This window comes from Triticum aestivum, chromosome 7A, assembly GCF_018294505.1.
Source record: "Triticum aestivum cultivar Chinese Spring chromosome 7A, IWGSC CS RefSeq v2.1, whole genome shotgun sequence".
NCBI classification, from domain to species: Eukaryota; Viridiplantae; Streptophyta; class Magnoliopsida; order Poales; family Poaceae; genus Triticum; species Triticum aestivum.
The window spans coordinates 131199471-131214786 of record NC_057812.1 but is presented as its reverse complement, the minus strand read 5'-3'; the positions used below and the strand labels follow the sequence as shown (position 1 = coordinate 131214786).

Below are 15316 nucleotides of genomic sequence, written 5' to 3'. Positions count from 1 at the left end.
GGCCCCTCCAGTCAGCACCTGCTCAAAAACAATGCCCCGGAAAGGGAGAATGAAACCAAAGGCGTCATCATCGCCCGATCCGGGAGATCGACACCAAAGGCGTCGTCATCGCCCGATCCAAGAGACCCAAACCTAGGGTTTCCCCAGAACAACTTGAGAGTGGTGAGGCAGACTATAACGACGATGCCAAAGACGCCGCCATCGTCCACCATGACCAAAATCGGCGCGATTTTCATCAGCCACTCCGATCCCGTAGCTGACTGAATCCGTACCGTAAAGACGTGTATCACAGTGTGGTCGCAAGACCGCGCCGCCCGCAGCCCGGAAACCGTGGCTGGCCTGAAGACCCAACCAAGTCACCGGCCAGCACGGAGCCATACACAAGGACAACAAAACTAGGGTTCTTCATTTGTACATTAGCACAACTCCCTCCGTCTCATAATGTAAGACGTTTTTTCACACTAATCTCTAATAAGCATCTAATTTACATAGTAAGTACTCCAGTATTCTTGTTGCATCTCTACTTATTTCTACCATACAGGTGCCACCACCAGTCCAAGCCATCCTGAAACGGCAGTGACCCGAACCATATAGATTTATGAAAGACTTCTAGCTATCATCGTCGGCAGCAACCCATGTGGAGAGAGCGTAGAGCACTCTGCCTTTCCACCCCTGCAGCAGCCACTGGTGATCCACGTCGATGAGGAAGTCCTTGTGGTAGTGCTCCCTCACCTTCTCCCTCACCATCCCGACCACCTCCAGGTCCAGCGGCAGCTGCCGGAGCCCCGCCCGCCGGTTCCGCGCCTGCCACTGCCGGTACGTCTCCGGCCGCTCCACCCGGTCCGCGCCCTCGCAGGCGATCACGTTCAGCGCGCCCCGCCCGATGAGGTCCCGCTCGATCATCAGTCGCTCGTCGTTGTCCCGCGGGATGGTCGCGTCCAGTATGTCGAAGTGCGCCGAGTAGAAGAAGAGCGCCTCCCTGAACCGCGTCACGAAGAAGGGCGCGCCGTAGCCGCCGTTCGCCACGCACTCCACGAACACGTCGGGCTTCATGTCGCGGATGTTCCGCAGCACCACGTCCCTGGGGCTGGAGCTGCTCGTGGTCACCGCGATGCTGTCGTCCATCAGGTTCCGGAGGCCGCACTGGCAGTGCACCACGAGCACCTCGTCCGGGTCGATGCGCAGGTCCTCGCCGCGCACGGTGTCCCACTTGGCCGCCACGCCGTGGAACTTGAACGGCACGCCCAGCTCGCGGGCGCAGCTGCTGAGCCGGCGGCCGGTCTCCTCGACCTGGCGGGCCGGGCGGAACCCGGGCTGCGGGAGGTCGATGCCCGTGATCCTCACCTCCGGCGGCCCGCCGTCTCTCTGCGCCAGCCACCGCATCAGGCCCGGCCATTGAAGCCCGTACTGCACCCCGAAGTCCACGATGTGCAGGCGGCGCTTCCCGGCCACGGCGTTCAGGATGGTCTTGTTGGCGAACCCGAAGTTGGCCTTCTTGAAGCAGCAGGCCGCCATGAACAGCTTGTAGGCCTTGAGGAACTCCACCACCGAGGTGCGCTTGGCCACCAGCGACTGGTACACCTGGCTCCCCGTGCCCGCGAGCCGCGCTTCCAGCCCCTCGGCGAAGCAGTGCGCCAGCCTCTGCGTGGCGTCCCCCGTCGGCCCGGAGTGCTGCTTGATCTGCCTGAGCAGCTCGGTCGCGCCCCGGCGGTCGCCTGCGGCCACGGCCTGCGCGCAGTGGATGAGCATGGTGCGCAGGTCGACCACCTCGCTCTTCTTCGCGCGCGCCGCCTTCCCGTTCTTCTTCTTGGCCTCGCTGTCCATGGCGAGGCGCAGCTCCTCTATCCCTTGCATGCACGTCTCGTACCCCTCCAGCATTATTTCGTCGAACATCTCGCGCGCGCCGGTCTCCTCGCTGTCCGGCATCATCAGCTTGCTGCTCCTGGCGGTCTCCGCGTCCAGGTCGTCCTCCTCGTACCTGTACTTGCGGCCCCGGCGGCCATTGCCGGACGTCGGTGTCCCGTTCGCCGCCTCCTCCTTCTTGACGATGAAGCCGCGCTCCTTTTCCTTGCCGGGGATGGCCTCGAGGAGGGTGTTGTTGGTCGGCAAGAACTTGTTGGCCTCCTCCATGCCCTTGAGGAAGGCCGAGTTGAGCATGTCCATGTCGCCGCCGTTGCTGAAGAAGGCCGAGAGCAGCCCGCCCTGGCCGCCGTCGCCAGCGGAAAACATCGCCGGCTTCCGCTCGGCCTCCTTCTCCTCCGCCGGGCCATTTAAGACTGCCGAACTCTGGGTGCCCGGGCTGCCGCCATTCTGGCCGAAGAACGCGCCGGCCCCGTCGGCCGCGCCCTTGAATTGCGGCGGACTCTGCTGGAACCCCGCAGCTGGGGCGTCAGCAACGAACGAGTTCCTGGTATCCTCGTCGGCGGGGGAATCGGGGACGAGGCCGCCGAACAGCATGTCGTCGAGGTAAGGTGGGGAGCGGAGGAGCTGCGAGAGCTCGAGCGGGTCGTAGGGCCAGGAGAAGTTGTTGGTCTCCTCGGAGGAGGACGTCGCGGCGTTGCTCCTGCTCATGGCGTTGCCATCGGAGAAGGTGGTGCCGTTAGGCGAGCAGGAGGAGGTGGTGCCGTTAGGCGAGCCGGAAGAGGTGGTGGTGGTGTCGGAGATGATCTGCTGGTAGGGGCGCTGGGCGTCGAGGATGGCGGGCTGGTCGGGGTACTGGTAGAAGAACTTGTCGTCGATGTCCTCCTCCATGAGCATGCGCGAGATGAAGTCGAGGTCGACGTCGGCGGCGGGGGGCGGGGTGGGCGGCAGGTCGAGGAAGAGGGACGGCGAGAGCGGCGAGAACTCCTCGTCCATGGCTGGTGACCTCGAGGCGAAGCGTGCAAAGTGCGACGAGTATGGAGCTATGGATTGACTGGTCTGGATGGAGACATGGGTGGAGTTACTGGGGTTGGGGGACGGACGGACAGGGGTTGGCCGGGGGTATAAGAATGGCGGCTCCGGGCTTCAAAGTCCAACCGGAGCGAAGGTTCGAGGAAGCAAGGGCGCGGCCCGGCACGGAGACTAGAATGCGACTCTGGCTGAGGCGACGGAGAGAGGAGACGCAAGACAACAAGTTGGCTAACCATACCACTCTCGTCTGCCCCACAGAGTGTAAAGCATGGTGAGATGAACTCAGGGCATTTCCAACGGTGTGCATCAAAACATTTGCTAGGCGTGGTTCAAACATTTTGAGCATTGCGCATAAAAGGACTTCGACACATCCGACCCATCCAATCACCTACCAGCAGTGGCGGCTCAAGGAATTTGCAACCGGATATTCATGTGTATTCATTTTACCAAAATCATTGCTGTTTTTAAAAAAATTGTCACTCTTTTGCCAAAATCAACATTGTTTTATAAAAATCATGGGTATTCACATGAAGACCTAAGAATACCCCTAGCGCCGCCCCTGCCTACCAGGGCCCTTTCCCCACTCCGTTCCTCCCCTGTATCTGCACCCAACAAGACCGTTGCCGCCTTTATACCACTCCGCCTGCCGCCCAGTTCTTGCCGTACCACCCTTGCTCTACTAAGGGCGCCCTATACTTCGTCGTCGTTGCATCCTCGGATCCGTCTGCACCCACATGCATCATCCGCCCCCTTGCTGACGCCGTTCATGGTGGACACCACGCCTCGCAAGTGTTCGCCCAAAAGCCATTGCGAATCCTTTTGACTTTCCCCTTATTTTGAAGCAAGCGGGAAGGTGGCGGGGTATTGATGAGGAAGGATCCATTGTCATGTCCATTTTTGGTTTCATGAGCACAAGCACTAAGTGCCCCTACAATTTGGATGTGATCCATGATCGCCAAGGCCGGGCCGGCGAAATCCGAAGCCCCGTGTGCGGGCCTATCTCACTAAAAAAGATGAACTAACGAGCAATTCTAATAAATAGGTCCATAGCACCTTTGTAGGATTTAATTAAATTCTGTTTTTTTCTCTCTCTTGCGCTTCTGGAGACAAGATTGATGTTTTCCCATGACGACTCAAATCTGTATTATTAAAACACAAGATACAAAAGGTTAATAAAATAAAATTAAAGTGATACGGCAGCAGATGTCAATTGGAGATTATACGTCAATATTTGGCAATTAGACGAACATTCACTATTAGGGAAAACCCTAATAGTAGGGCGGGATAATAGCCCACGCGATACGACGCAAGACAAGTTGAATAACCAGATCACTCTCGTCTCTCCCACAGAGTGACAAGCATGCATGGTGAGATGAACTCAGGGCATCTCCAACTCTGTGCATCAAAACATTGCTAGACGTGGTTCAAACATTTTTAGCATTGTGCATAAAATCGTCCATGAACCGGTCTAGATGTTCGAATTTCATGAAATCAGAAACAAACTTGTGGAAGGATTGGGAGAGTGACATCCGCACGACGGACTACGACACATCCGACCCATCCAACCCCCTACCAGGGCCCTCTTCCCCACTTTAAATTTGTTCCTCCCCTTGCTCTGTAGCCGCACCCATCAAGATCGTCGCCGCCTTTACATCACTCCGTTCGCCGCCCAGTTATTGTTGGACCACCCTTGCTCCACCAAGGCACCACCCTCAGATCCATCCGCACGTAGGTATCATCCGCCACCTGCTGACAACACTCATGGCGGACATCATGCCCGACGGGTGTTCTGCCAAAAGCCATTAGGAATCTTTTTGACTTTCTCCTTATTTTGAAGCAAGCACGAAGGTGGCGGGGTACTCGATGAGGGAGGACATGATATTTTTGTAACATGCGCATTCTTAGTTTCATGAGCACAAACACTATTTGTCCCTACAATTTGGATGTGATCCATGATCGCTAGGGCCGGGCCGGCAAAATCCAAGGCCCTGTGCGAAACTGAAAAATGGGGCCTGTCTCGCTAGAAATATGAAGTAACAAGCAATTCTAATAAACCAGGCCATAGCACCTTTATAAGATTTAATTTAATAATCTTTGTTCCTTTTCTTTTCTCTTGCGCTTCTGGAAACTAGATTGTTGTTTTCTCGTGATGACTCAAATATTTATTATTAAAACATAAGATACAACAGATGAATAAAATAAAATTAAAGTGATACAGCGACAAACATCAATTGGAGATATCTGTTAATATTTGGCAATTAGACGAACCGTCAAACTTAACTAGTCTCGTGTCATGTCCGATTGAACTGTTATACTGTTATCTTTAACCGAGGAGACAAGAACCCATCTCTAGTGACATGCCAAAAGTTAATTAGGAATTAGGAGTAGGAGCCAAAGTTAATCAGAAAGAAGGACTCGCCAAAAGCAGGCTACCTGTTTTGCCGAGAGGAACTGTCACCGTGCCTCCCGTCGCCGACACTCTGGAGTCTGGGTGCGATCAATTTTGTTTTGGCGAGAGGAGAGGAACTATCATCGACTCGCCGTGTCGCCCGTCGGCCGGCGCTAGGGGCAGGATTCCTGTAGGCTGTAGTGACACGAGTGGCATTTGCGATCCTTCCGACGATCATGTTTCCAATTGAGCAGTGGCCTGAGGGCGCTCGACACCTTGACTCACGTGGATGTGCGGCCCAGCGCCATGTGTGGCCCAGCGCCCAGGGACAGTTAGTTATACATAAGCATGGGCCTATATAAAAAATTGGGACTCCTAAATTTATAGGCCCTATGCGGACCGCACAATCTGCACACCTATAGACCTGACCCTAATGATCGCAGTGAGAAGTCACTACTCCATCAATGATACACCATTTCAAACGCCATTATGAAGTATTGTGATGGGATTGCACAAGACAAGAATATGGCCTACGGTGACGCCAATGACGGAGATCGTAATTTACTTCTTGTTGCTCTGCGTGTTGACTAATTCTTTGATTCACTCAATGTTGCAGCCTGATTATCACGCCATTGTATAGTCCGGATGCGTTGTTGTGATGTACCAAATAACAAAGGGCAAGGCCTTCACATTGATGCATTGTTTGATGAAGCTCAAGGACCAACCCATTTGGATGAACAACATGCGTGATGAAGAAGGTCAAGTTCGAGGAGAGAAATCTTGAGATAAATGTCACTTTTAAAAACTCGTTGAACATTCATTGATTTTATTAAGATTTAAATGTATGATTGAATTGCTACTCCCTCCGTCCGGATTTATTGGGCCCGTTAGACAAAACTCAAAGACCAAGGCAAGACATTAAAACTAATGGCCTGTGATTTTCAAGCGGGTCAAATAAACCCGGAGGGAGGGAGTATCGATCAAGATTCAAAGTAGGGCTACACCGTGAACATTTGGTTTGTTTGTCCCCCCCCCCCCCCCCCCCCCCCCCCCGAAAAGAGACGGTCATTTGATACAATAGGTGGATGGCCGCCTCTCAATTTGATGTCCAATGGGTGAATTTTGGGACGGAGGGAGTATCAGTTTTGGTGCAAGGAGTTGGAGATGCACTCACATAAGTAATCTTTTTGGCACAACATACAATATCCAGAAACCTAACTCGCGGCATGCTCAACATTTGACGTTGGATTCCGCGAAAGTGCAGTGAGCGTGAGACAGATTCGGTCGTTATTGGGCGTCCCGGAGCCGTCCGATCCGACCAGACCACAAAAGCAGAGTGCAGTACAGAACAGGTCAATGTTGCCATTGTAACCTAGGACCGTTTATTTCTTCGAGTGAACCACCGTCGTCCTCGTCCTAGACTCGGATGTGATGAAGCAGTTCTTTTTTTTTTTTTTTGAAATGGTGATGTAGCAGTTCTTTAATGGCGACACAGAGAAAAGTTGTGCGAGGAAACGTTAGCTGGTTCCATATGAACCAATTGCGTCCACATCGGATGATGCACTGGCCAACCGGAGCGATCGATCTGGCCAGCCAACTTGTCTGCGGAGTGCTTGGAGAGCAATCCTGTGGAGTCTAGATCAAGCCAGATTCCACTTTCTTGTTGGTCCTTGCAGATCAAGGCAGAGTAATTGTAATAATTAACCGAGGTGATTCTTTGACTTGTAATTACCGCACGTGCTTGACCTCTTCTCTGTCTTGATGCTTCTCTTCTGTGCCAATCAAGCGGGTGCCATGACCTTACACGAGCTGTATAGCCTATGTCATCGATCTACTGCCATTTTATCGAAGAAATATCGATCGGCCGTGAGCGTTGCTTTCACCTTTCCCTCTCTCGTCTCTGAGATTCCTCTTTTCGGTTTTGTTGACTGTTCATTCCACGCACACAGAATACCTTATCCGGCCAGAGTCCACGGGCAGCAAGGACCATGAACAACAAAGCCACGTCAGATGGCAGTTCGTCATGAGACTTGGGACATGGGATTCGCTCCGAGTCGTACATATCCCCTCGGCCGAAACAATCAAAGGGATTCGTTGTCCAGAAGGTGCACGCGAGCTTGACTAGTCACAGTGAGGAGTAACTTAGACAAGTTATCTAGAAGGTGCACGCGAGCTTGCTAGAGTCTTACGAGGAGGATCATTCTTATACAACCACAGAATTCCTGGTCCTTTTGTGCCGTCGTAACAAGAAGTTCGCTGATTTACTTTCTCTAGCCTTGTTGAACTTCTAGTTATCATGATGTTACCGTTAGGCAACAGTTTAAAACCTGGGATCCCATTACTCTTGCGTTGTTCCAGCCGTGCTTGATAGTGGAACCCGGTCCAATTTTGATTGCGCACGGAAATTCGCAATATAAGGTACTCCATTTTTGTGTCAAGTCAAAAGATATTCAAATTTTGACCAAGTTTATAGGAAAAATACCATCATGTGCACATCCAATTGATACGTACTATCATTTAAATTCTTCATTGAACATGTTTTTGTTTTGCGGGAGCTTCATTGGACATGTTTTCATAGTGTTTATTTTTTGTATTGTAGACATGGATATTAATTTTCTATAAAGTTGACCAATTTTAATATAGTTTGCCTTGGACAAAACTAAAATGAATTACATTGTGAAACAGGGGGCATAATACTTGATCCACTTGTGATGACATTGGCCTTGCTGCGTTGCATCAACTTTGATAAAGATGATTGTGTGCATCAATTGATATAGAGGCTGGGGGTTCCAACCTCCTTAGTGAAAAAGGAAGAACATTGTGAAACACTGGGAATAGCACTTGATTCAGGATGCCGTGGATTCAGTTTCAGCGTGGTATAATCCTTTAGCGCGCATCGTCACGTTATCTGATAATTTCCAGTCCCGAATACACGGAGTTTGAACCGCACTTGGTAATAAAAGAACATAATCAAATCCTGTGCGTGTGCAGAGCTGTCGATCGATCGAGGCCTGCACGGCAGACGTGCCGAGGGTACATGGGATATCTTCACTCGTCGTCTTCTATGTGGCTGGTCTCCAGGACATAATCCCTCATGAGCTTTATGTTGGCCTCATCAACCATCTGCCCATGCGCAATGGAAGGCAAGAAATAAACAACAATGAATGGTCTCTTCTTGATGGTGATGATAATACTTCGGCGTGGAAAACAACCAACCTTGAACGATAGCTTCTTCAGGTTGTCCCACTCGAAATCATTCTTCATATAAGCCGATCGAACCTGCGGTCGCAGATGCATGAGCAAACCCTGGGCCAGACCAAAGTTCAGAAGATTGCCATTTCTAAATTTTTCTAGGTGCTTACCTCCAAAATCCTCATAGCTGTCACCATGGTGAAACAAAGGTAATGAGGTGTCAGTAAATTTGTCCAAGACTAATGTTCATCATGAGAAATGGTAAGCCGACAATCAAATGAAAACTAAAAGAGCACCAACACTTCACCACTGTGTTAAACACGCATTGTAGAGATAGATATAGGGATAGATGTTTAAGTAGTTTCAGTTGACATATCCTCTGTAACCGAACTCTCCTTCCTTTATCCCTTCTTCTCCAAGTTTGTAATTCCAACAACTTCATGTATGCGCTGTTATTTAGGGAGGTGCGCCCCTGCCATATAAACACGCAACGCGTCCCTCTAACAAGGCAAGACATGGCCGTATGCATCTTTCTGATGCAGAGGCCGGGGAATCCCCCCTTTTCAAAAAAAAAACGAGGCAAGACGCTTCCCGCATATCGCACATGGTAATCAGAGCCCTTCCTCTCTCCATCTAGCTATCCCGATTCCATCTAGTGCCATAGTCATGTCTTCATCCGGCGCCTCCCAACCTAGCCTCAACGGCCAGGTCACCGAGAAGCTCAACCGCACGAATTACGTGCTCTGGCGCACGTAGGTCACACCCCACCTGCGGGGCACCGGTGTCTTCGGCTACGTCGACGACACCTCGCCGGAACCGTCCAGACTCCACGTCACCAAGGACAAAGACGGCAAGGAGACTTCTGAGCCCAACCCTCTCCACCCACTTTGGGTCAGGGAGGACCAACAGGTGCTCGGCTATTTGCTGAGTACGCTGTCCAGGGAGGTCCTGGTCGCGGTCACCGCGATCACCACGACGCATGACCTTTGGTTGGCTCTGGCGGGCATGTTCTCGTCCCAATCCCTCAGCCGCGTCAACAACATCCGAACTGCGCTCATCAACGCGCAGAAGGGCAACCAGTCCGTTGCCTCCTACTTCGCCTCCCTCCGCGGCCTCGCTGATGAGCTCGCCGCCGCCGGAAAACCCATCCAGGACGACGAGTTGATCTCGTACATCCTCCATGGGTTGGACGCCGACTACCAGCCGCTCGTCTCCGCCCTCGACGCCCGCGTCACGCCTGTCACCCTCGATGAGCTCTATGCCATGCTGAGCAACTTCGATCAGCGCATGGCCCAATTTCATGGCTCCTCCGGCGGCTTCAAGTCCTCGGCCAACGCCGCATCTCGCGGTCGTGGTCGCGGTCGTGGCTCTCCCCGCACCAAAGGGCGGCCTGGAGGCACCATCAACGGTGGTGGCTCCTCCAACTCCCGCGGCGGCCGCTCCCCCAACTCCAAACCTCGTCGTGGCGGCAGCTTCACCAGGTCTCGTCCGGATGCCCCTCGTTGTCAGATCTGTGGCAAGCTTGGGCACACGGCCAAAGACTGCTGGTACCGCTACGATGAAGATGACTACGACTCCCAAGACGAGGACAAAGTTGCTGCAGCTGCGGACGGCTCCTACGGCGTCGACACCAATTGGTACGTTGACAGTGGGGCCACTGAACACATCACCAGCGAGCTCGAGAAGGTGACCACGCGGGAGAAATACCGCGGCAAGGACCAGATCCACACTGCCAATGGTGCAGGTATGAGGATTCGTCACGTTGGTCATATAGTTATTAAAACTCCCCATCGCAACCTTCATCTAATTTTTTTTGCATGTCCCTAGTGCTAGTATGAATCTTCTCTCCGTTCATAGAATTGCCATTGATAATCATGTCTTTCTCGAGTTTCATCCTTTTTTCTTTTTGATCAAGGATCAGGCAACGAAGAAAGTGCTTTATCGAGGTAGATGCGTTCGAGGGCTCTACCCATTGCTTCCGGAGTGTCGAAGATTCAATAAACGAGCCTACGGTGTTGCCAAGCTTTCGTCAACCCGATGGCACGATCGATTAGGCCATGCCTCTTTTTCTTTAGTTGAAAGATTGCTTAGGAAAAATAAGCTCCCGTTTGTTGGTGAGCGCAATATTGAAACAGTTTGTGATTCATGTCAACGTGCTAAGAGTCATCAGTTACCCTATCCTCTATCAACTAGTGTGTCTACAAAACCATTGCAATTAATTTTTTCTGATGTTTGGGGTCCTGCCCCTAGCTCTGTTGGTCGACACACTTACTATGTGAGCTTTATAGATGACTACAGTAAATATTCCTGGATCTATCTTCTTAAGAAACGATCCGACGTCTTTCAAGTCTTTCAAAACTTTCAAGCTCTCGTTGAGCGCAAGTTTGACAGCAAGATTATTGCTGTTCAATCAGACTGGGGGGGGGGAGAGTACGAAAAGTTGAACTCTTTCTTCCAAAATCTTGATATTTCTCACCATGTATCATGCCCTCACGCTCACCAACAAAATGGCTCTGCAGAACGTAAACACCGACACATTGTTGAGGTAGGACTAGCCCTCTTAGCCGGCGCCTCCATGCCCCTCAAGTTTTGGGATGAGGCTTTCCTCACGGCTGTCCACATCATCAACATGCTTCCTAGTCGTGTTATCAATAATGAGACTCCAGTAGAGAGGCTTTTTCATGTCAAAACTGACTACAAGTCACTTCGTGTGTTTGGTTGTGCGTGTTGGCCCAATCTTCGTCCCTACAATAATCGTAAGCTCATGTTCTGCTCAAAGCAATGTGCTTTTCTTGGCTATAGTCCACTTCATAAAGGTGTCAAGTGCCTTGACATCTCCACCGGCCGTGTCTATATCTCTAGAGATGTGGTCTTTGATGGAACCAAATTTCCTTTTGCTGATCTTCATCCTAATGCCGGCGCTAGACTTTGTCAAGAAATACTTCTTTTGCCACCTCATCTATCCGGCCTTGATCACGGGGGAGAAAATAATTGTGATGATCCAATGATGACTAACCCTCCTAACCATGCACATGAGCTTTGATGATGCAGGAGAAAACGGAAGTGAAAACAGAGAAGAAAATGATGCACAAATCAATCCCCAAGTGCCATATTTCATGTGTCACGAGGAGGGGAGCAAATCTGCCTCGGAGTGCGCTGGATCCGCCTCGGGATCGCTGCAGGAGCAGCAGCGCAGGCAATCTGCGCGGGCTGACGCGTCAGAACCGACAGCGGGTCCGCCCGCTCGTGCGACCGGCAGCGACTCCGCGCGTGCCACGCGCCCGTCCGCAGCTGGAGGCGACCCCGCACCCGCTCCTCTCCACTCAGCGCTCGACACCTGGCAGCGCCCGGGTGGTCGAAGCAGTAGGCGTTTTCCGGGCGAATTGCGCTGCTACAAGCGGCGCGTCGAGACGCGGCTGACGGACGCTGAATCCGGTGCTGATTCACGCGGGCCTGCGCAATCATGTGCTCCTGACGAGCCGGTCGGGAGGCCGGGATCTTCTACGGCGCCTACAACATCTGGGTCATGGGGCGAAGCCACAGAGGATCCGGGGCGAGCACGAGGCGGATCTGCCTCGGAACTTGCAGCGCCCAGAACTCCTGTTCCCGACTCAGGATCTTCTGTGGCCATAGATTTGGCTGCACCATCACAACGACAAACTCGGCTGCAACAAGGTGTGATCAAGCCTGTTGATTATAAACATATAACAAAATATGGCCTAGTTTGTTCCACAGGTGAACCAGGTGAGCCAAGTACGCTTGAGGAAGCACTCGGTGATGAAAAGTGAAAAAAGGCAATGAAGGAAGAATATTTGGCACTTGAAAAAAATAACACATGGCATCTAGTCCCTCCACAACAAGGTAAGAATCTTATTGATTGCAAATGGGTTTTCAGAATAAAAAGGAAATCTGATGGAACCATTGATCGATACAAGGCAAGACTTGTTGCCAAGGGTTTTAAGCAACAGTATAGAATAGATTATGAGGACACCTTTAGTCCTGTTGTTAAAGCTGCAACCATACGTCTTGTTTTGTCCATTGCTGTGTCTATGGGTTGGAGTCTCAGGCAGCTAGACGTACAGAACACGTTTTTGCATTGTGTTCTGGAAGAGTAAGTATACATGAAACAACCTTCTGGGTTTGAAAATGAACAAGCACCCTCATTTGTATGCAAACTTGACAAAGCATTGTATGGGTTAAAGCAAGCACCAAGGGCATGGTATTCACGCCTTTGTCATAAAATGCAGACACTCGGTTTTGTTCCTTCCAAGTCTGATACTTCACTGTTCATTTACAATAAATTGAACACATCCATATTTGTTCTCATTTATGTTGATGGTATTATTGTTACAAGTTCATCTGATGAAGCAATAACTGCATTATTGAAGGACTTGAGCACAGATTTTGCTCTTAAGGATCTTGGAAATCTTCATTATTTCCTAGGGATTGAAGTGAAGAAACATGATGATGGACTTCATCTCTCCCAGGAAAAATATGCCACTGATTTGGTAAAAAATGCTGACTTGCAAGGTTGTAAACCCTCACCCAGTCCTTTGTCAAGTTCTGAAAAACTGTCTCTTACAGAAGGTACACCTCTAAGCAAAGAGGACAACACTAAATACAGGAGCCTAGTCGGTGCATTGCAGTACTTAACTTTGACAAGGCCTGATATTTCTTTTGCTGTCAACAAAGTATGTCAGTTTCTTCATGCACCCACCACTGTTCATTGGACTGCTGCTAAACGTATAGTTCGATATGTCAAAAATACTTTGAGCATTGGTCTTAATTTCAGCAAGTCACCATCTACCATGGTTAGTGCCTTCTCTGATTCTGATTGGGCAGGCAGTCTGGATGATAGACGCTCCATTGGTGGCTTTGCAGTCTTTTTTGGTCCTAACCTAATATTATGGAGTGCAAGGAAACAGACAACTGTGTCTAGATCAAGTACAGAGGCAGAATACAAAGCATTGGCAAATGCAACAGCAGAAATTATATGGGTTCAATCTATTCTTAAAGAACTTGGTGTGAAAAACACCAAGGCCCCATGTTTGTGGTGTGATAATCTTGGTGCTACCTATCTATCTGCTAATCATGTGTTTCTTGCAAGGACAAAACACATAGAGATAGATTTCCACTTTGTGAGAGAAAGGGTTGCTAACAAGCAACTTGACATTCGGTTTGTGCACTCTAGAGATCAAGTTGCTGACGGGTTTACCAAGGCTTTGCCCACACGAAGTTTTTAAGACTTCAAGCATAATCTCAACTTGATGAAGTTGTGATTAAGGGAGGGTGTTAAACACGCATTGTAGAGATAGATATAGGGATAGATGTTTAAGTAGTTTCGGTTGACATATCCTCACATATCCTCTGTAACCGAACTCTCCTTCCTTTATCCCTTCTTCTTTAAGTTTGTAATCCCAACAACTTCATGTATGCGCTGTTATTCAGGGAGGTGCGCCCCTGCCATATAAACACGCAACACGTCCCTCTAACGAGGCAAGACGCTTCCCGCATATCGCACACACTGCAGTGCATGAGTTAGTTCAGAACTGATGCTTGTCTTAGATTAAGTTCTGATCAACAAAACAGGCATCATAAACCTGCTCCGACACTCAATTCTTCAGCGATAAGCATGTACTCGGATAGGCAAAGGTTACCCCGTATATCATCCTAAATCTGGAAAAGGGGTAAGAAAAGTTACCTAATGCCTTGTGTCTTGGCGACTCGCGGATCAGGTTTTTGCAGAAACTATCAGCGTCGTTCACGGAGTTGCGGCTGGTGAACTCCTTGAGCTCAACATAGGCTTCTCGGTTGTAACTCTGACGGTAAAATTGTTCACAGGAAGATAAAAAAGGACAGCTATTAGATGGCACCAAAACGTCCCTCAAACATAAAATAAATAAAGAATCAGGTACCCAACAGTATTATTAGGGTATGTCTATTTCTCTCAATGGGCTGCGAAAATCCTACTCTCAGTGGTGCTGTAATAATTTGTGCATCGAGTATAACAAATACGGTAGTGTTGTCTCAGTCCAAATCAAGTTGCAAACAAAAAAGTACTACTTACTATACTACTGAAGTATTGTGTTGCTTTTACTAAATCTAAGACTCTCAATGGAGATTATGCGAGGAACTAGAAGGTAGGTAACCTCAAGCTGTGCCAGCACAATCCTGACGGCCAGGTAATTGAAGAAGTTCAGCAGACTAATCGCCGCCTTTTTCTCTGGGGAGCCCTCTCCAAAGCCTGAAACATGTCACTGGCTCAGTCCACATCATTTCGCAAAAGCTATTTACAGTAGTATTGTTAGTGTTACAGTGAATGAATTAATTTGAGCATGCTTCGAACTCCTGACTGAGATTTGAAACCGATTTGCATATGTCGAACCATAAGATTTTCGTGGTTTTAGCACACGGAAGAACAGAAATTTGCATGGTAATTGTTGAAGTTTGGCTCTTTCACAACTGCACTTGGCTACTCTGCTTTAGCTGCTACAGAAATATAATGGCCGAGCGGATCAATCCAATTGCTTTTCCCTCGGGGAACAGGGGGCTCAAGAATTGAAGATGAAGGCAAAGTAGTGCAGAATTACCGGGAACATACATCTTGTGGCACCGAGGCGGCGCCTCGAAGCTCACGAGCCGCCGCCGCCTCCTCCTCTCCGCCCCGCAGAACGCCTGTGCGGGTAGGTGTTGCCGGCGACGAGGGACCACTCCGGCAGGGTGGGGCAGGACGGCGCAGCGAGAGGACACCATGGCGGGTTGCACCCAGCGGGAGATATTTGCATGCCAGGGTATTTTGGGTATTTGATGACGAGAAGTCCAGTCTCAGCATTTCGGACTCAG

General features: G+C 50.2%; 2 protein-coding genes and 1 pseudogene across 3 annotated transcripts; 1 reads left to right on the top strand and 2 right to left on the bottom strand.

The window, feature by feature from the left end:
* Positions 1-389: 389 nt before the first annotated feature.
* LOC123154326 (scarecrow-like protein 34) lies at positions 390-3049 on the bottom strand. The gene has a single exon (XM_044573084.1). It carries the CDS (start codon positions 2854-2856, stop codon positions 610-612), a length of 2247 nt encoding a protein of 748 aa, XP_044429019.1. The 5' UTR covers positions 2857-3049; the 3' UTR covers positions 390-609.
* Positions 3050-8022: 4973 nt separating this feature from the next.
* On the bottom strand, positions 8023-15267 carry LOC123154215 (chaperonin-like RBCX protein 1, chloroplastic). 2 transcript variants are annotated; one of them, XM_044572992.1, is made up of 6 exons: positions 15064-15267; positions 14623-14717; positions 14175-14292; positions 8644-8660; positions 8498-8560; positions 8023-8404 (listed from the first exon to the last, which is right to left on the bottom strand). In XM_044572992.1, the coding sequence occupies exons 1-6, from the start codon at positions 15224-15226 to the stop codon at positions 8330-8332; spliced, it is 531 nt and encodes a 176-aa protein (XP_044428927.1). In that variant the 5' UTR covers positions 15227-15267; the 3' UTR covers positions 8023-8329. The 2 variants fall into 2 exon arrangements, with proteins under 2 accessions (XP_044428927.1, XP_044428928.1); XM_044572993.1 differs by lacking the exon at positions 8644-8660 and having other exon boundaries at positions 8498-8587; positions 15064-15265.
* On the top strand, positions 9617-9755 carry LOC123155176 (uncharacterized; annotated as a pseudogene).
* Positions 15268-15316: the final 49 nt, after the last annotated feature.